Raw genomic sequence first — 21,972 nt, 5'->3', positions numbered from 1 at the left:
CATGATTCTTTCTATCTCATCAATAACGATAATTTTACATTTTAAAAATTCAACTCTCTACACCCACAAACACGAAACAAAATCTAGGCATTGACGTACAGTTACCCCAACTGTAGGACACATTGATTTTTTAATACGATTATTGGCTCATCCAAAAAATACTAATTTTGATCTTTCAGGATACAATAACTCTCCATCACGAAAGAAAAATAAGTAATGACATTATTTTACCCAGATCAAAGTTAAAATTCTACTGCACAAACTATTTAGTCCGATATCTTTTGAACAGAAAGCTTAGAAGGAGTCTTAGTAGGGACACAGCTTGTCACCCTTTATTACATATATTTACTAGATTCTGGCTCCTGTAGTAAACCGTTTTCAAGCGAAATATGAATTTTGATATTGTAATAAGCCATTTTGCCATTTAGAAAAGATACAATATTAGCTTAAATACATTGATTGCATACGGGTATGATTAACGATTCAGTAATACGTATATTCCCGGTATGGGAAATATTGTCATTCGTTCTTTGAATATAAAGATGACAAATACAATTGAAGATTCAGCAGTAAATTACAATTCATATTAATAATCTGTGATAATGAAAAAGCAATGAATTAACATACCCGTATATTGTCAATTAGTATTAAATTAAAAGTACTGTGTATCTCAATAATGATACTCATTACGTGATGTGATGTATCCGTCTAATCACAATTATTCCAGTCATCTATTATTTCGCAATTGAAACGATGTATGTAGATAACTAACAACACATGCATCATAACTGGATAGCAGATAATGGATAGGTATATATTTCTTCATAAGGTCAATACAGAATGGATATTCCAAGAGAAAATAATAATCATCTTCTAGAAACAAGCATAATTACGGTTTCTGTGAGTAATATTTGGACCATTTTATATTACAGTAACGTTTTCCATACTAATGACGCTGTTAATGTAGTTAATGAAATTAAATGTCCTCGCCTTAATGTGTTCTAAAAATAAATGACATAATCGATTGTCAATACATCTCTAGAATGTAGCTCCTGATCAATTTGAGACATCATTCCAGTTTTGAATACAATTATTAGAAAACTTTTTAGTTTTACAAATCTAAGAACAAAACTGATATCACTAACATAAACCTGAATTGGTAACTAACCTGGGTAGCAACTGTAATACATTGCTATAATCCAACATCATAGTATAAACAATATATATAATCTAATAAGATTAACGCATTATTCAGGCATATATATATATATATATATATATATATATATATATATATATATATATATATATATATATATATATTTGATAGATAGATATGTATTATTTTTTATATGACTGAGTAATGTCTAACCATTAATTAATTATCATTTCATATCGCACAATAATGATTGGCATTATGATCCAGTCACTATAATGTCTGGCGCCAAGTAAAGTGTCAAAGAATGGTAATTGATCCCTTCAAAAGATTTATAATTTCATCCTTCCCATACGTCTCTGAAATGTTATATAAAAATAAAAATAAAAACGTGACTTACAGAAACATTGAATGATTAAATGTATTAACATCAATTCTCAACATTTGTTTGTTTTTAGATTGACGAGATTGGAATTATTGAGATCCTAAGAAAATGCACCAAATGTTAAAAGCGATACATAAATAAGAACGCTTTTTTCACAATCATTTTTACTTTACATAATTAATGTGCAATTGCCATGTATTCTTCGAAACCAAACTTTTTTGGGAAGTCAATGAATTCGCAATTAACTATTCTAACAACATTTATCATATGAATAATTAACCATTCAGAATGAATATATTATCATAGACTCTGTTTTCTTCTAAAATCCTAAGTACAAGTCAGAATAAACATTATGTTCTTCTGTTCGATTCATCCTTAAAGTTATTCGGGATAACGTTTACAAAAGAACTCGAAAGCAATACCACTGAAATCATTAATAAAGTATTTCGTGTGTAAGAGAATAACATATTAATAAAACCATGTTTTTGACCCATTAAAATAGTGTGAAATGACCCATATAATAATAACACAAAGGTCAATTAAATTATTGTTCTTAATATTTTCGTATTGTGTTTCCTTTCAAAATATCACCATGATACCTCTCAGTATTTAATTCATCTGATGTGATTTGTAACTCACCTTTACGTAGTGTTCGTTACAATCACTAATATTTCCAATCGAAGTATAAATCGTATCTGAAAATTGTTGAGCAGGGAATGGGAATGAAATATTTGTGTTCTTTTTTAGGACAAGTTACAAGATTTAATATACTCCCAGATTCTTCATCATTTCTCGATTTGTTTTCACACAGTTTCTTGGTTGTCTGCTTAATACAGTCCAATCTTCATTTCATTGTATTATCGTACTAATTTGTACGGAATACAGACACAGTATAAATTGCTTGACGCAATCAAAATATCTTCATCAGTACAGTTATGCGTTACCAAACTATAAACCTCCTCTAACTGTTGTACGATATTATGGGATTTTAGAGCATTTATACGTTCCTGTTTATCCATGATATTTCTAGCACGACTCCAATCCCGTCGCATGCATGATTTTCTATTGTACTGTAAAAAGACAGGAAAGAAAATGATAAATAAAGCCGTCATTGTTCTTTTACATTGTTTGGATCATCAACTAGAAACATGATTATATACATAAATAAAAATGGACTAGAAATATAACCGCTACTTTGTATGAATATAATTTTGGAAACCATTTATCAGTCAGCTTAAACATTCATCATTCAAAGACACGTTTGTTTGCAGACATTGAGGACCACTTGACTTTCTGAATTTGACATTGTTTCGTTTTGTGGTGCGCATGAAAAAATTTCATCAGGCTGATAATATAAGTAAATTGTTATGTGTGTTGATTTGTGATCAGTATCTTAATCAGCTTCGACTCCAGTCATCGGATGCACATCACCAAAAACCATACCTTCATACGCATTATTTGTTTTGCTTTAAATTTCATCATATCAGCTAATATTTTATTAAAACACATACCCTTTAGAGACTGGCTCAATAAAGCATTTTCTCCATATCCTTAGTATGTACTCATGCTTTAACATCGAGATGAACAATTTTAAAATGGTTAACTAACGGCAACCATCCATAAGGTGTTCGTTACGAAGGCGATCATGACACAAAGCTTTTGACCTTTGTATGGATAGTTCTTGCTGAGCGATTTCATGATCTCAATAGTCTTTCAAATATACGTGTATTTTAGAAAAATGTTTGAAGTCACGACACAATTAATTATTGCAATATAAGATCTTTTGTCTTACATATCATCATTATGGCTTGTATAATTCAACGATACAAAATCTGCTAAAGCACCAGCTACCAAAGGCGGACCGGAACAGATCTTACCACCATAAAATATTGCAACACAACAGTTGTATTGGTTTCACTTTTATAATTTGATGGCAGAAACGGGCGTAATTCACATCAGACGGTTTCATGGAATTCATTTTGGAGATTATTACGAAATGTTTATGTCGCTATTTTGTGAGCGTTCCTGAATTCATGCTTTACATTTATATATAGACGGTATGTTTTGTTATGCTAGCATATTTGCTACTATGTTTTACTCAAACAATGAGCATGTAATGTTCTAATGTATGTCTTTAATGCTTTAATTCCATTAACGCTAGGATATGCATAACCTCCAGTGATAAGGAAATCTACTGATAAGTAATTGTTCCAGCAGTAAGGATTAAGTGGAGATAGTGTTAGTTTTCTGTCCATTCAATATAACAAATGGTGTTTCAGTAATGTTTTCCGGTGGATGTATGGGGGTTCGCTTCTTTCTATACAACTATTAAAATGTTCGACATCGATTTAGATGCAACAACTGGTTTGCATTTTTATGCGTGGGTGCATATTACTCTGAAACCGTTATTCCTATTATTAATTTAACAAGTGGTCTGCATCTTTATTCAGCTATCCGATATACCTATGTTACCTTCAACTAAATTAGTAGTATGCTCGGAATATTTCTTGGTCTCCGCTGTCTACTCCACAGAAATAAATCTAACATACTAGTATTTTTCTTTAAAATGTTTCTGTCTCCATTTCTTTTCTTTTTGAAAGCTCACATATTTACTTATATCAGTCCAAATTACGTAAACAATAAAGACTTCACATCTGATCGGTTTTGTTCTTCAAAATTTTCATTGATATTTTCATATTTGGAAACCAATGATTTTAATGTAGTTAATTTGACTGTCTGGAGCTCTCTTTGCATTACTGGATTTTAACAGTCATAATACAAACATTAAATGGGTTAAGAGCAGATCGAATCTATATCCATGAATAAAAACATATATTTTAATCTTAATTAAATCGGAGTATGCATTAACATTAATATTGTAAAAAATCATTTTATATTTCAGTTGTGCTTCATCGATGAGAATGTATGGGGTGCAAATGAGAAAGTCTACTCTATGGGATGCAGGCCAAAATATGTATGTAGTGCCGTAAATTGACTTCGATCATATAATTCTACCCATTCTATCAACTTTCATTGTGGCTATTTAAAATGTATTGCCCTTCTAATAGCAGGTTTTAATTTTTGAGCTTATTATTATTTGTCAATGTTATCAGCAAACTTTAACAAAGAAATAACGTTAAAGACATTATAAGGATATACCCCATTTTGTGGTAAATAATTAGTTACTATACATGTATTAACATGGCATATTAGTATTACTCTGTGAATACAGGTGAATAAATATTTTTGAAAGAAATTCAAAGGGCTTGTCCATTTTCCACAACTAGTTTGGTGTGTATGCAATAAATTAATTCATACTCTAATTAATAGCTGCAAAGCTAATTTATTAAAAAAATGTAACGTCTCATTCATTGCTCGAGTAATAAAATACCGTTATTTTTCATAACACCAATTTCAGTTATTCGATTAAAAAAAGTCTTAACAAATTCCATTTTTAATAGCAAACGAATCCATTAATTTAATTCATGTATGTTAATGTCAGATATAATGGAGAATGTTAAAAACATGACCCTAACTAACAATTAAAAGGTGTGTTTAGAGTTTGTATCTATTGATATCTGGGTTTATGCGTAAAGGGATATTTTGTTTTGACCAAAGAATCATGTAGTTATTTTATTGTATAGATTATAAGCCTTATTTGTGTCTGGTCTGTTCGAGGTTATGTTTGCTTCTTGCCTCACTGTTACAATATTATGCCCCTGCAACATTGTCTGCACTATTATTATTACTATTATTATTATTATTATTATTATTACATGCATTCACAGTAAGTGACATGCCTCAGGCTTTACAGTGGTTGCGTTTTGGTTGTAAGTTCATATTGCAGAAACATAACGCTCTGTGTTTGCTAGTGCTGTACCATTATAAAGAAAAGGTTTATTTGTTTAATAAAGTTTAATCAGCTGCGTAACTCATGACAACCAAGGTTTTTGTCAACTCAGTGTTTGCATACAACAACGTTTAAACTCAGAGACGTACATATACCCGTTGAGTTTTATATCTCTTGATTAAATTAGGGCATGTTTGAAATATTACCTCAGCCACTAGTTCAGCTACAATTGCAATAGCTGTGTGCATCTTATTTATGTTCCTTTCAATACAATATCAGGGCCCCGAGTAAACGAGTGGTCTACAGCGCTCACCGTTCCAAAACTGCCGTGTTACCTCTGTCTGCATGGGTTCGAGTCTAAAACTCTGCCAATGTGGGTACATGAGAAAGCTTGCCATTAGCTTCTCGGACTCTGCCAATGTAGGTACGCGAGAAAGCTTGACAGTAGCGTTAGTGCTAAAGCTTGATAGTAGCTTTTCATGGGTCGGTGGTTCTTTCCGGGCTTTTCCCGGGTTCTTCCTCCACGGTTTATACTGCCCGCCATGTATAGCCTATATTGTGCTGAAAAATGGCGTTAAACCCTACAACAACAACAACAACAACATAAACATCATCTTTGTAACCCTTGTTTAATGATGTATTGAAACTGGTAAGCCTATTAAATTTAACTTATAATTTATATACGATGTCCATTTTAACAAGCGAATAATTCAATTGTATGAATATTGGGTAATTGGATGGTCACACACATTTCATTAACAATAGTTGTACAACATTGATCATGGCATGAAGGGACTGCTTTTCTATAGTTTGCACGATCGATGCTTAACGAGATCTCGTCTTGACTCTATTGCTGAAGAAACTCTCTGTTGGAAACAGTTAACACAGTCAATGAGAAAATGTAGGTTTCACATATACAGAAGCCGTCCACTCTGGTAATAAGTGTTTACTCATTTTGGAATATGCATCCCCGGAGCTACCAATATAAGTAATAAATCGGAGCGAAACTGACCTAATAACACAGAAGGGTACTGCAGGTGATTCAATAATGGATCTCTCTTAATTCTATTATAAACATTCTCTCTTTATGTCCCCGAGTTATATCTTTAGCACATACATCATGATTTTAGTTATTTTAGCTTGTTTAGTTTCCTTCAAGTCTGAGTAAATAGATTCATTTGACACTTGTTGAAACAAAATAAGATTTTATTCGTTGACTTCAACTCTGTATTCAAATATATGAATCAGACTGACGCATTACAAGCAACACACATTATTAACCTTGAAAATAAACATTTCTTAATATAAACTTTTATAACATAAAAGCATTCTCTTGGTTTTTTTTTTCACATTTTGCATTGTTCGATGTCAGTTTCTTGTATATATATATATAGAGAGAGAGAGAGAGACAGACAGACAGACAGACAGACATACAGACAGAGACGGACACAGAGAGAGGGACAGAGGGAGACAGATTTTATGTTTAGGAAACTATCACCGTTAATGGTGGATACTAAAAACATAACAAGGGAAATGTACTGACAGAGCAGTTGGGACTATTTGGCACGCGATCACTCTAAAGTCATAGTTGCCTGAGGAACCTACTGCACTTCTGGGTGAAAACTAGTTAATATATTGTCTTTGGGGGTTGTTGCGCACTGCCTTCGCAAGTATATGCACATACGCTAGTGTTGATTCCATCCATCATGACATCATATTGTTCTTACATGAATGCCAGCTTAAAGCTCCCCGTGAGACGGGGTCAGGTAAAGGCTGTTTCTAAAGGCGTAATCTAGCTTGGAGTTAGTATTTGTGATTGTGTCCTGATAATTAGTTATCGGTCTTGAGACGTCGCCAGAGTCTGAGATTTCTGCATTTACGAGCAGAAGATGCTTATTATGCTCATCAAATGCATTATCTAATTTGATGATCTAGGTGAGCATCTGCCCAAACATGTAACTGGACAAAATCACTGAGACGCAAAAATCGATGCTAGGTGAAACGTTATGAATTGTTTAGCATGCATTTTCTCGTCGCTCCCTCCTCGTCTTGCATGCAATATGAGGAGCGTTGTTTTACTTATGTCGGCTCTCTAAACATATAATGCTTGGTTGTATTTATATTGTCTGGTCAGACATGTGTGGATGGAGGTTTTTGGATATTCCTTACGGAAGCCTTTGCTTTCAGAACTGGTGAAACATCAGGAAACAGGATATATCCAATCTGCGCAATCAGCCGGTGGCTACGCGCATATAAGACACAATTTATTTGATTTATTAATATCTATTTTCTGAGCTCCTTTGGTCATAAATCTCTTTCGTCTTGATGTGAGGTAACGTGAACGTTTCGAACATGTCCAAAACTTTTTCGCATCTTAATGAGACGTTATCCGGCACCTACACACGAAGACAGAGCATCAGTTCGTGGATCTTCTCTCTCTCTGTATAGTTATAGTTAAGGACGCCACCGGCATTATATTACGCGTTGCCTCGCTATTAAAGCGTAGTTCTTCTGGCAATACCTTCTCACTGCGCTAGCGATCACACAACTGCTGACAATGTATGTCGTACAACTAAACCTTAATTCGAATATGTGGCTCTAGAACGTGTCATATGCACCCACACAAACTTTGCGCTTGTTACTACAGGAAATTACAAACATCAAAGGTTGGTTCTATATATCAACTGCGCTTGATAACAACAAACAAATATATTATGAATGTGTTTCAATGTAAAGCAACAATAGGGGCGCCATTTTCCCGGCATTTATCGACATTACGCGGCTTTATGTCCACCTAAATTAGATAAACTAACGAGAATATTTCTGGTGCAACAAGTTGTTCAAGTTGTTGTCAGGCCTACAGGGACACGTGTATAGAAGAACATGGATCTCAACATTTACGCAGATTACCTGATTGTGCTGTCTGTGACCTCTCGATATAGTTGACACGGTACGAACTGTCTGTAATACACGTTGCTAAAGCCTATTCGAAGAGGAATGTGTACTTTGCGTCCACGCAATTATTTTACTTGATGATGTTATGAGTAACTTTATCGTTATGGGTTCAACGCAAGACATTAAAATCTTGTGTGGATTTATCCTCAGGAACGATGATGAACCATATCGTATGCATGTTGCGACGTAATTGCCTTTACTGGCAGTACTGCCGTTCCGTATATCACCCAAAAAAAATGCCTTGCAACTGATCATACATCAATGTTTGCATACGGATGCATCATTAGGGCGACGTTCACAGTAACAAAGCACAGCAGATGAAATTTCCAGCCAATCTGAGCATCCTACGTTTGGATGGAATGAGAAGCAAAGAAGAACAATCTTGAGCTTAACGGTCACTATGTGCATCATAGGTCAACGCACGGTCCGCTGGAGATAATTACTCTTTTGCAATGGAAATAAAACATAACTAATCTGCCCTCTGGGAGACGCGCGTAATGCTGCTACAAGGTTTAGTGGTCAAAACGCTTATAGCAGAGCCCTTGCTCGTAATAAAGTTAGGTCGGGGTATGTAGCACCCTCTATCACAGAACTCGTTAAGGAAAGAAACATAAACGTGGTTTTCGAAGAAGCTACGTTCTGATGGGTTATGGTCTTAAAACTAACACTCGTAGGAAAATAAAAACAACAAAAATGTATTGGTGACGGATGATTCTATATCGAGGTTTCTAAAGATATCATGGAAACTAACATTTTATTTCATTACATCACCGTGTTGCCATTATGTCTTCTGGAAAGGTTAAAAATTAGTACACGTGTGATATAAAATCAGGTACCCTCATCCCACAAGCCGAATTAAAATGTGATGTCACGCTGCTCATAGAGACGTTACTTTCACATTATACCCAAAACTTAAGACTCACATAAGTTTCGTTTTCTAAACAAATATCTGTGAATTTTAAACTTCCTTACATGCAGAACGTGAACCGCAGCACACTCTGTGCAGAACGTGTAAACGTATCTGATGGTGTTGGCATCGTACTTGTGGCTGTATTTATGGGTAGTGGTGTGGCGCAGATTAGTATATTTTCAATAATCATTGAAAACTCCTTCGTGGTTGCCCAGCTTTAGGCTGTTGGCTGCATAGTCAAAGCCATACACACGTCTTAGGTACAGCGACATTGTCATGAAGAATGAAATAAGGTCTACGTTTCGCAAGAGATACGCTTCGGTTCTCATATACGATGTGGCAAAATGAATTGATAACCCGTGAGAAAGATGAAGCAGATAGAAATATTCAGTAAAATTATCGTTTTCATATTTCCAAAAAGCTGTATTTGGTCTGCGGAAACCGTGGAAACAAATCTAACAGTAGAATCACGAAATACCATCACCGTATGATACATTATGCCTAAATTTGTAGTACTGCTTATATACTTTACTACACATCATTGGGTTGCCGGATAGCCACGGATAGCTGAGGATGTCCCCGGCAAGATATGTTTACCCAAAACTACCAGTTACTTCCTTCAAGTATGGCGCGACCCACAAAATTGAATAAAGCGACTTATATTACTTGCCAAAGAAAGTTCTGCCACTCTGCGGGTTCCTGTGCCTTTGCTAAACATAAAGGATACGTGCTAGCAGCATACCCGTTATAACGATTATATATTTTTAAAGTGCATTATCACTCTTGGGGTAAATGCTGCTGATTCTTTGAGGGTGTTTTTGTCGCACACTCATGCGACACACAGGAACATCAGTAAAGTCACGTACCAATGTTTTCTTTTGGTCGGCTTTTGTCTGGACCATCGGTCTTATTAACATCGTCTGTATTTGTCGCTACTGAAGTGCAGCTCCCACAATAAGTAACATTTCTTATAGGTGATACAGTTAGCATTGCAAAAGCGTCAAGAATCAAACAGTCCGTACAAATGTTACCTCTTTAATGTTACCTACGGTAAGATATTTGTTTAAAACATATAATGGTATTTATACTTGTATGTGTAATGATTACATTACATATAATGTTTAACCAAATAGTAATAGGTACAATCATTCGCAAATTGTGTCTGTCATATCAATAGTCCATTGACCATTCGGAGAACCAAGAGACTGTCAAACCATTGTTGAGTAAAATTGCATGTACATACGATATAATTTATATAGGTCGAACTGTCCAATTGTGTATGCACCGCATTCCTTATCCCGCTAGAGCAGAATGAGGTGACAGAACCAACATATATAGGTCTACTTTACTTTTCATTTGAGTGATATTTAGTTGAATGGTGGTGAATGATTATCATGAATCAATATTTTCTTTTAAGAAATGAAATACATGCTTTTGTTTTCCTTATAATTTGGTAGGTTCTATATTCATCACATTTAATGCACGATACTTCCACTCACTTATAATATTTATGTTAGGTACAAGTTCTTTGCGCATTATTCTCAATGTACCGCTGGCTATACCTATGATAATAACTAACCTACATTGACCTAAACTCACCTTTGATTTTGTAACCTTAATGGTCACCATTGTATTACATTGTCCAGACTGAATCAGCTTTTAACATTTATAAACTGTTTCAAACAAACTCGGGTGGATACGTGACCACTATTGGACTAACTATTGCAAAACGAGTCGCTACGACAACTAGATGTAACAAAATCCTACAACATAAACGACATACTTTGAATAAGATTATAATATAATCAACAAACTCGATAGCATGGATATTGTAATATTCAAATCTGTAATCTTTATACTTAATGGGCATAAAGTGCACACACAACAATTCTGCAAATAACAGTATATACTAAAGACAAACGTATTTTAAATATTATAGCGTATTTTACAAGTACAATTCTTGGTACTGTAGTAATATAGGGTTGGAAAGTGGATCAGATGCTTACGTCAACTGCATATATAAATCCCCGGACTTTACGAATGTTGACGGCTTGCTCCACTCGAGTCGAAATATACATACATACATACATACATACATACATACATACTTCATGGATTCTTTTATTTCACTTAGTCCTAATAATTATATTGGTGGTTGATTTCAAACAAATCATCAGTGAATGCGACATCCACTACTACTGGCTGTAAGAACTGACTGAATTCTATCCAAGGAGGGTCTAAGTGCACAAACCAAAGGAAAAACACCTTGGGATTAGCAATTATTGGTTAACTCATCACCTTCTACACCCCTCTAGATACAATCTTGTCTCCCAACAATTGGTGATAAAAGTCTCCCACTGGGATTTTTATAGAAGTTAATGATCTACTCTCTCAATTAAAGATTTCTACAGAAACATATGTGATATTACGTGGGATGCAGAGCTTGTGGGTTCGTTGTGTTGGAGGGCGGGATGGACGGTCGACCGGCCAGAAATTCGATTTAAGGATTTTCTTGGCGGACTTCGACCTATTGAAGATATACCATGTTGCTTGTACTTTGAGTAACTGATCTTATTTCTTTTATGATTCCCAGCACTGCCATTCTCCTACAAGTGCTCTGAACCCGGGTTTTGCTGTCTTTGAACGATCTATCACTACATGTAGTCAATGCTGCGAGGGAGACTTCTGTAACACTAACTGCACATCACCGTTGTTGACCCCCATTATAGGTGAGTATCATATAAGAAAAGCAACCGCCAATTCAAACAATAAGAGCATTATTAATATGATCGGTGGACTTAAATTTAGATTTGATTGTGCACATTGTTCTTTTACAATATTACACTTGCTTCATTTGACTAAACGTTAGTCCTGTACAGCGCATACTATCTTTTCACAATAAAATGTAACGGAGGCTGACAGTATTCACCATACGATGCCGTTTGTAAGTTATTAGATTAAATACAGAAACTTAGCGTATAATCAAAAAATTATTAGTGAATACACATTTGAGTCTTCCATCATCCAACCATCATACTAATGCATAAGATTTCATCAAGTTCAACCAGAATAATCGGAAAACAAAGTTGTTTATAACAATTATTTATGCAGCAAATATATGCATCAACTAATATCTCACTCGACTATTTCTAAACCGTTTAACAATGTTGTTTTGAAAAGCCCAAGATTATCAACATGTGACCGTCACTTTTTTCAATATATTTCTGCAAACTGTGCTCTTTTGGTAGGATTACTATGTTAAAAGTTTTATTTCAGAAAAAAACTTGCTCATCATCAAGTAACCCTCTACCATTTTGTAGATTTCAAAATAATTTCGATCACCAGCATGCGACCTGGTACCATTATGGTTTTGACAACCCTTATCCATCATGTTCGAAAAAAAAAAGTCATATTTATTTTTGTTATGGAAAGTATTTACAAACGTAAAAATGTTTCCACCATGGAAGAAATTTGTGATTACAATGTAATGAAAAGACTTTGAGTGTCAGACAAATATGATATTAATGAATTAATCCAAATTAAATGTGAAAAATTCAAGTCATTTTAATATTTAAACTTTTTTCATCCTAGGTCGAAATAAAGATGTAAGTGATGTAAAATATAATGACATATAAACATGCTACTGTATATCGGTAATCACGAGTCCTTTACACAAAGGTACCTTATTAACTAAATATTTTTAGCCATTACTTCAGCTCGGTTTAATACAAAATCGATTTTATGATCATTGCATAACCATTTAAACTAAGTAACTATTACCCGGTGTCCTTTTGTCATTAGCAATTATTTATATTACTATAATTTTATGCATTTTACTCATGTTCTAATAAAAAAAATGGTTCAAAGAAACATATTATCGCTTTATTAATCTTAACACTACTACTTAATTATAGATAGTTTTCCAAACTTGCAAAATTACATACTCCAATTGAGTGTTTTGTAAATTCATTTTCTTTGGCAGATGAATCATTCTTAATCGATTTAGAACAATTATGATGTTTTTTATTTAAATAATTTTACTTTTTGCTAATATCTGAGTAATACTATTTTACAACCCGATACTTTTAGACCAATCAAGACTGTGTGTACGTAAACATTAGTCACTGTTGTTGCCTTTAAAGTCATCCAAGGATATGCTATAAAATTCATAAAAATATATTACACTCAATCAAGGAACATATTAACTAGAATCAAGTCGATCTTCTCTCTGCACACTAATCATTGTAGTCATCGAACAATAATTTTAAATAAATAGATAACAAGAACTATCAAATAATTATGACCCGATAAAACCTGCCGCATGCATTAATATCAAGCACTTATAGAAAGATGTTGAATATTTTCGGCATTTTAAAGGAAGACATAAGTGTTAGATAGATTTTTTTAAAAACCAAACCTGCGATGTATAAATAATGTACAAAAAGCAGAAACTAATATATAGATAGATATTTTAAAAGATAAAATTCATAAATGCACCAAGAAAACCAACAAGTGTTTGCTAACAAACATGACACAAGTTGAAGTATCCCGATTATTAGCAAACCATATGGTCTGAAAACCGAATTTAAAATTGAACAGAGTAGTATGATTTTAAGATGCAAAACAAATTTAATAGTAGAGGATCTTATAAGTTTTACAGAATATGATTTTTAAGACCAGCAATGTAATTGCACATAATTTAGACGATTGCAATTATGAATAAATTAAGAGTCATTTTAATTAGATTAGATATCCTATGGCACTAAACCTTATGTTATATGAGGAGGAGGATTTCCAAAGTCAAAACTTCCATTACATAAAGGTTACTTAACCAATCAAATAAAACACTCTTATAACAATTCTGCAAAAATTATGTTGACAAAGAATCATTGTGTAATAAAAACTTTACTATAATGAGATAACATTCCAAGATTGAAAACAGTATTAGACATTTTCAGGAAGCTTTCTAGAAGACGGGAACTTAATATAATTATTTACAACAAAAAGCGTGTAGCAAAATTATTAGCAAATCTCTTGTAGAAACCATATAAGCACATATTGATTTATGCAGGCTTTAATGAAGGTCTGTATATATTTTGATGATGTTGCTGTTTGTTAGGACAAAAAGTAAAATGTTTACGACATTACGATCTAGCATCGTTCAACTTGATTTACTTGTTGTCTTAGCAATACGTAATCAATATAACGATAGTGTTCTAAATATTAACAGGAACCCAGGGTGGTCTAGTGGTCTAAGGCGCTCGCCATTAAAGATCATATCCATTTCACCATTGTTCCCATGGGGTCTAGTTTCGGGCTCGGCCAATATGGTTATGTGATTACGCCTTCTAATGTCTTGACTTTGGTCGTTGGTTTTTCCTGGTTTCATAAAACAAGTTATACGGTTAACCATGTATATCATATCATGTGCAAATAAGACTCGAAATATCTAACATGTCAAACAGAAATGAAATGGAAATGTTCCAATACACAAATCAATATAGAGTAGGAAGGATGCACATTTTTATAATTAGATAAGTGCATGAAGATGAATGTAACGTTCTGTGTAAAATGTGTGAATTTGAGAGAGACTAAAACACTATTGAAGAAGCGAAATTAAACACTTATGAAAAACCAGTAAGAGCTGTAAAATAAAAACAGGGGAAAACGCAAATAGATAAGCATATGACAAGTTATGGGTAAAATTACCATTAATCTGTTACAAAGTATTTGTCCAAACTAATATCTTCACTTAAATTGTTATGCACTTGTGTTAATGAAGTTGACAGTACAATTAATACAATCACACAAAGAATCTGTGCTAAAGTTAAAGTTATCAAAATAAATTAAAGTACCATTTGTGTTCTCTCGTGATTTTGTGATTATAAGTGTTCCAACAGATAATTGCAAACATAATCCGAATACGGTCAGGTTTATATCAATATGAGCAAACAGTTTACAGAGGAAATCAATATATAGTGTATGAAAAGTTACAGTTAGCAGAAACCATCTATGAAGGATTAAGACCTAAATTCACTAAAGAAATCATATTTACAAAACAACGATAATAGAACAATATCTTTAAAATTTGTGAAGAAGACGCCATAAAGGAAAATAGAGTACATCCATCAAGTCCACTGTAAGAGACACTGGTAAATATAGAGGTCCATATCATAATGACTGTACTTTAATTTATAAATTGCTACATATATTCAACCATGTCTTAAAACTTTATCTGAACATGGTTCACATTCTTGTCACAAGGATGTTGTTAAAAATTATCCTGAATTATATTAATATTATAACAAATAATTTAGATGTACATGGTTATGGCGTAACAAAAGATACACTAATGATGAGTGACAAGCACTTTTTGTTAACGAAGTTAGATCAGAAATAAATAACAATAAGAATCATCATGTACACTATTTTATCTCACCACTTGTTATCTTCATTGCTTGACAGAGTCCCAATTAAATTCAGTAAATAATGTCAGAATGTCAGTTAAAAAATAGATGAAACCCATTCAGGTAATATAATGCATTGGTAAGATTGTAATAAATATTGTGGAAATATTTAAAGTCGATTAAGACGTGCCCGTACAAGTTCATAATTATTTAAAAGAAAGACTACTCAGTAGCACCCATACCAGTTGCTCCAGATTTGTTTGAATTATCTTCATTACCAATGAAACAAAAAGATGAACAGATAGGAAGTAAAAATTGAGTAGAGAATTTATATGCAAATCCAAAAATTGGAAAAAAACATCATCTTATGCGTAATCTTAATTCGGAACTTCATGCTCATTTAAGATTAAATTTTAACATAAATTCAAGGTGATGCATAATTTGATTAAAATTAAAGACATGATAACTGTGCTATTTTGGATTATATAGATTCATTTAAAATTATGAATATTCATTATATCAAAAACAAATGAAAGATCTTAGAGAACTAAATAAGTAATTTGTACAAATGAACATATATTCTACTGGAAAATACGATAATAACTAGAATAAATTAAAGATATTAGCAAATATGTACAATCCAACAAAGAAACTAACAAAATCAATATATATATCGGTCTTTATTTCGAGCTTATGTAAATGTTTGATGTATGACTTCTATTGAAAGAAACTAAAAACCAATTATCGTGATAAACCGAAACTTCGAATGAATGAAACTGATTCTCGTTGCATCAATGAAAAATAAATAAATTTTAATATGACAGCAATACAAACATTGAAAATTTCCTCTCATGTGACAACAAAATATGATGTGGGATCCAACAGGTAACCAATACAATACCAGGTTATTTCAGATGTAGCATAAATGGTATTCCAATGCAAGATTTAGTGGTTTTAGAAGTACACTTCATGCATTTACGATTCGCATAGATGATTAAATTGTAAGCGTGTAATTAAAATGCTCTCAGATATATACGTACAAACCTTCCCTGATACTAATATCCTATTTTAAAGCTCAACTGTCTATTAAAAACATATTAAGAATGTTTTATAGATAAATAAAAATTGAATTAAAACATAATCATTGTGCTATCACTTTTCAAAACACAAAGACATTCTTCACAGATAAATTAGTAAGGATTTGTTTTCTCTCTGTCCTGTTAACCCATGGGCTAACTATAAACCTGGGAACTTATTATCCTATACGGGGAACATAAAGGTACATTTTGTGCGCGTCTCATTTTTATTTTATGTTTAATGGCATATGTATTGCTTGTTGAACATTTCATAATATGTTCCCTGTTTCATTTAATCAGTTGTGTCATGTTCTTCTTAGACGCAGCTATGAACAGTGATGATTTGTGTAACAATCTAGCAACAGTTATGGTACAATATTTCAATATGCTTTTCTTGTACATTTAGTAATAATTGTTTGCTTTATGAAATTGATGCTACATTTTACGTCATATGAATAAGAAGATACAGTTGGTATATTTCTTTCGTAATATATTGCTGTATTTTACAAATAATTTAATTCTTGCGTAATATTAAACACGTACGAAGAACTTCTAGTATTATAAATTAAAATTCAAACTAGTTTTAAAATGTTATATACAAATTCAAAGGAATAGGGTTCTGAAATAAATACAGGTAACCGAATGTGATGCTGCGCCAACATACTCGATGTATCACATTGACATTGTCCGAAATTCCTTTAAATAAATTCAAAATTATCCGGGAATAATATTTTAGTCAATAGTCAAAAAGCACTTTGTTATTCCAACGAACAATACAAAATTATGATTTTGTCTCAAATTATATATAAAACACAACATTAAACCCATCTGCAGACTGATATTAAAACAAGAACATAGGAAAAAAGAATAAATTACTTGTTAAACTTTCTCTGCTTATATACAAACTATGACTTTATTACGACCCTTATTTCACAATACGTTCTATGTGAAATATGTCACAATACCCAATGTCTCCACAGAATTCACCTGACTGAAACAGCCAATGGGAAATAATCGCACACTTGCCGACAGATTCATTAAATTTAAACTTTGTCAACACCTATATATATCATATACAATCTTTTTTGACACATAATACATTATAAAAGGATGGCAAACAAGTTCAGGAGGAAGTTCATATTGTTAGACAGTTTTCGTTTCGTTATCATGAAAAAGTACAAATTAGTCTAACAGGACTCCTTTAAGTTATCAATTTAAAAGAATTAAAGTAGAATAACTTATAGACTATGATGTATTGAATACAGGTTTAGATAGTACCAAATAGGGACGATAAAGCAAGTTGCTAGTAATATGTCGATGTCGAAGGTGAGAGATAATGGTTAACATCATAAGTAAGGATCAAGAGCATTCACCTTGTATATTTATGACAAGAATATTTATATGGCAAATTAATGCCCTTCATAAATGTTATTGGACGCAAAAAGAGCAAACTAAGGTCTTCAAGAACAATACAATGTCTTGTAAAGTTAACCGATGGTTTGGTGATATTGCCCATGTAGATTTAGAGATAATAACACATATATGTGATTATTTCAAAGTCTACCCATTTATACAACAAAAACTAATTCCAAAAGAATAGAATGTGATTTATCACCTTTATATAAAGAAGGATAAGATACCAAGGCAATAATACCTTAATTATTATGCCGACTGCAGCACAAAGAGTGTCACGTTAATCACTACCGCATTTGAGGTTTATGTTACGTTAGGTTCAAAACTTACAAACGTACATAGATTCGTTATGTTTAAACAAGCAGCACGGTTTGCTTACATTTGAATACCACTTACATATTAACTGCTTTCGAAAAGAAGGTATCTGACTTTATGTTTATTTTATTGCGTCTTAAATTCTTTAGTATCTGGTATACCATTTAATAGTCCATTATTTTATAATTTCTTTAAAATTGATTACTACTACAATATTAGCATTTCCTTTCATCTTTACATCAAAATATATACCGAAACATAATCTAGAAATAATCTTCTCATCATGCCCAGGTTTATATGTTACAACGTGCGTTATTGTTACTGCTTAGAGGGGGGTGATGCAATGACATGTTAGATTACAACATTTAAAATCGTGTTGTATTTTCACTTATTAGTGAAATCATGTTTGTTTGCCATATGTTGAAATATGTTTAGCTAACTGATATTAATTTTAACCGATATAAACATATTTAGTCTTAAAATTAGACTGTGTTGATGAAAGATATGAATATATGAAATCATTTGTCTCGTGTATTTCCTTTGACGCACCTGATCCTGAACGGCAGAGAAAATAATTTCATTCTCCAATCGAAAGCAAATGATAGCGATTAGAAATGAAACGCGCCTAAATGAGGGATATCGAACATTTCAAGTGTTAAATCATTAAGTGAGGCAAATATACTTCTAACAGAATCTCAGATGCAAACCTTAAATTTCTGACTAATTAATGTTTTATAAATATCAAATAATGATCGTGTTTCATTTTTCTTTTGATTTTTTTCCAAGCTATTTCAGTAAAAGAGTTTACAGTTATTTCCGTGTATTTATCGTCTGCTTTGCTAATTTTCAACTCTTGTCTGTATTTTTTTCATTGATGTATATCACATCATGGTTTGATGAAATATAACAAGTACTGCAAACTATGCTAAATTGCTAAGGATTTATAGTGTTGTTAGTTGGATAAACACAATTTTTAAAAGTACCACATTTGTTCATTCGAACAAGAAATGTCTTGTGTTATTGTAAACATGAGACATGTTCATCAAATTTATTAACACTAGTTAAATATCCCCTATTAAATGTCAACTTGCTTTAATATAATTAAGTTACTTTGTATATTAATTTGAGTCTTTTTATGCTCTGACGACCATATGGATATTTGTATCACTCAAATAGCGATGCAATAATAACGTGGCTAGTAGTGAAATTATGCTGATCAGTGTAATAAGTCAGCATTTCGTTAATCGGTATTCGTTTTCATAGCATAGTGTTGTCTGTAAAACGTTATAACCGTGTAGATTTATTGTGTTAAGGTATCATCATTCAATACACTAGTCTAATCCAGTATTTGAAAATTTGTCTTTTTCTACTCGATTGTTTCAGAATCATGCTCTTACTTTTGTAAAATTGCATAGCGCAATACATTAATTCGAATCTCTTTTTGAACTTGTCATGAAATAACAACAACACTGCTCTCGCCGCTACATGTATTAATCTTTATTATTATTATTATTATTATTATTATTATTATTATTTATTTATTTATTTATTTACTTATTTATTAGTACGTGATTCTTTCAGGCTAGATACAGGAAGAATGTAGTAAGATGAATTTGGAACTCTCGTCGAACCTGTCTCTTCTCACTTGGCCATAATTATTATAATTATTTCAATTTGGTAAATATTCATTTTAAGACCTCCGTTTTGTCAAATCAGTTGCCTATGGAATGAATTATGGTATATTAAAAGCTCAGTACAAAGTTTTGCCTGTCTTTTTTTCTTAAATTTATTTATTCATTCTGATATGAAGTTGATATCAACATAAGTTTTTAAATATGTACCTTCTTAAACGGATGATGGTTTAATATTTTTGAAAGATTTTGTAATAATTATCTTATTTTTTCTGAACTTGACAAACACGTACCAAATATTGAAGATATGATTATTTGTGTTTGGAGTTTAGATCCAAAGAACTCATGTAGGTTATTTAGTGCCGGAACAATCGGATTAAAGTGCCCTTGACATGTACACGCCAGTTATTTAATACTGTACAGTTCCATTGAATCAATGATTTTTTGCCGCGGCCATTTGTGAGATTATTTTCCAAAACCACACATAATAAAACATATTTTGTATTATTTATCCTGGAAAATTAGGAATTCTTCCTTAAAAGTATTGTCCTTCCCCCAAAGAATAAGGGAATATTTTTGCATATGTAGTGTACTGATGTGTCCTTTACCGTAATTAGTTAAAACATATTATATCGAAATAGCGGATATGTTTTTTCAGCGAACAAAACATTGGATGTGCAGTCTCGAGACCGAATAACTTTATATCATCCTAAGCATTGTGTCGGTTTAATCCGATTACCACCTATGGCAACCAAATATATGTGTATGCTTGATACATTTATAACAATTAACCTTCCACGAATCCAAACACCATTTGCTTTATAATATTAAGTATACGGAGATGAGTAATATGGTAGTGCAGGTACTGTATCACTACAAAGGCAATCAGAAATTAATTTATTCATCACAGAGAAGTGCGCTTTGAATGGTCTTCCTGGCCGATAGCTACAGTCAAAGGGTCTGCATGATCGTACGACCACAGCAAAAACCAACACCTGCTACCCTCACCCTCCAGAAAGCACAATAACATTCTAAGTTGCTGTCTCTGATATCAAGAAAAACAATATTTTGCAATTGGAAGTAACACTAAACAACTGGTATAATATAAAGCCAAAACTAATTTAATTAACTGTGGAAGGGATTCTGAAGCAAATCCCAAATATATATTTCTCTGCCAATTTCCGTTCCCAGAAAAGAGCACCGGTTCACACATCTTCCTACCGTCATCTAATGTTTATCATCCGTTATTGTGGACTAATATTCTGGTTCCTCCAGCTAGCAATTATATTTAATTTGTCCTATTCATAGATCTATTTACATTTTTATATAAACATCGCATACAAAGACTGGGAGTTATATTATGTTTTAAAACGTAAACAATTGCAACAAATTACAAATCTGGAGTCAAAGTTTAATTATAATGAAAATGTTTTGGCAATGCACAAGTACTATTAGTGCTTGTAACATGGAGGTGCACGAAACAATGGGCATGCAACTGACCTGTAAACAATACATTGTGTTCGTGACCAAGTCTGGGAGATAAATAGTTAACTTTATGAGACGATTTTTTTGGGCGAACACCAAATTATTATGTTACGTGTTTAGGTTCTAATAAACAGTAATAAAAGAAAGAGTGAAAACAACTAGTTTTTGAAACATTTAACAAATAATTTATTTCTCCGGAGAAAATGTCAAAATGAAAAAGTACTTACGGATCCTCGTTTGTCTCCCTGATCAGAATAAAGAGAATGAGTAGTTAACAAAGCATCACAGTGATCAAGACTTTCGGATCGATCCAAACAAGGAGTAAAAGTGACCTCATCAGAAGCCTGACCAATACACGTGTCAGCTAAAAGAATGCTTTCCTTATCTAC

The 21,972-nt window shown here is 32.6% G+C and overlaps 1 protein-coding gene across 1 annotated transcript in view; it reads left to right on the top strand.

Moving 5' to 3' along the window:
- LOC149790599 (peptidylaminoacyl-L/D-isomerase-like) overlaps window positions 1-20,162 on the top strand; it is a 75,849-nt gene extending 55,687 nt beyond the window's left edge. Inside the window, exons 9-11 of the mRNA XM_089971427.1 lie at window positions 4,444-4,515; window positions 11,850-11,985; window positions 20,049-20,162. Of these exons, the coding sequence (XP_089827553.1) occupies window positions 4,444-4,515; window positions 11,850-11,985; window positions 20,049-20,053 (213 nt within the window). The 3' untranslated portion in view covers window positions 20,054-20,162. The remainder of the gene's footprint in view (window positions 1-4,443; window positions 4,516-11,849; window positions 11,986-20,048) is intronic.
- The last annotated feature ends 1,810 nt before the right edge of the window (window positions 20,163-21,972 follow it).

The sequence above is a fragment of the Sinohyriopsis cumingii genome, chromosome 10 (genome assembly GCF_028554795.1).
Source record: "Sinohyriopsis cumingii isolate HCF-2022 chromosome 10, ASM2855479v2, whole genome shotgun sequence".
Taxonomy (NCBI): domain Eukaryota; kingdom Metazoa; phylum Mollusca; class Bivalvia; order Unionida; family Unionidae; genus Sinohyriopsis; species Sinohyriopsis cumingii.
Note: the sequence above shows the minus strand (reverse complement) of the source record. Positions and strands in the feature narration are given on the sequence as shown.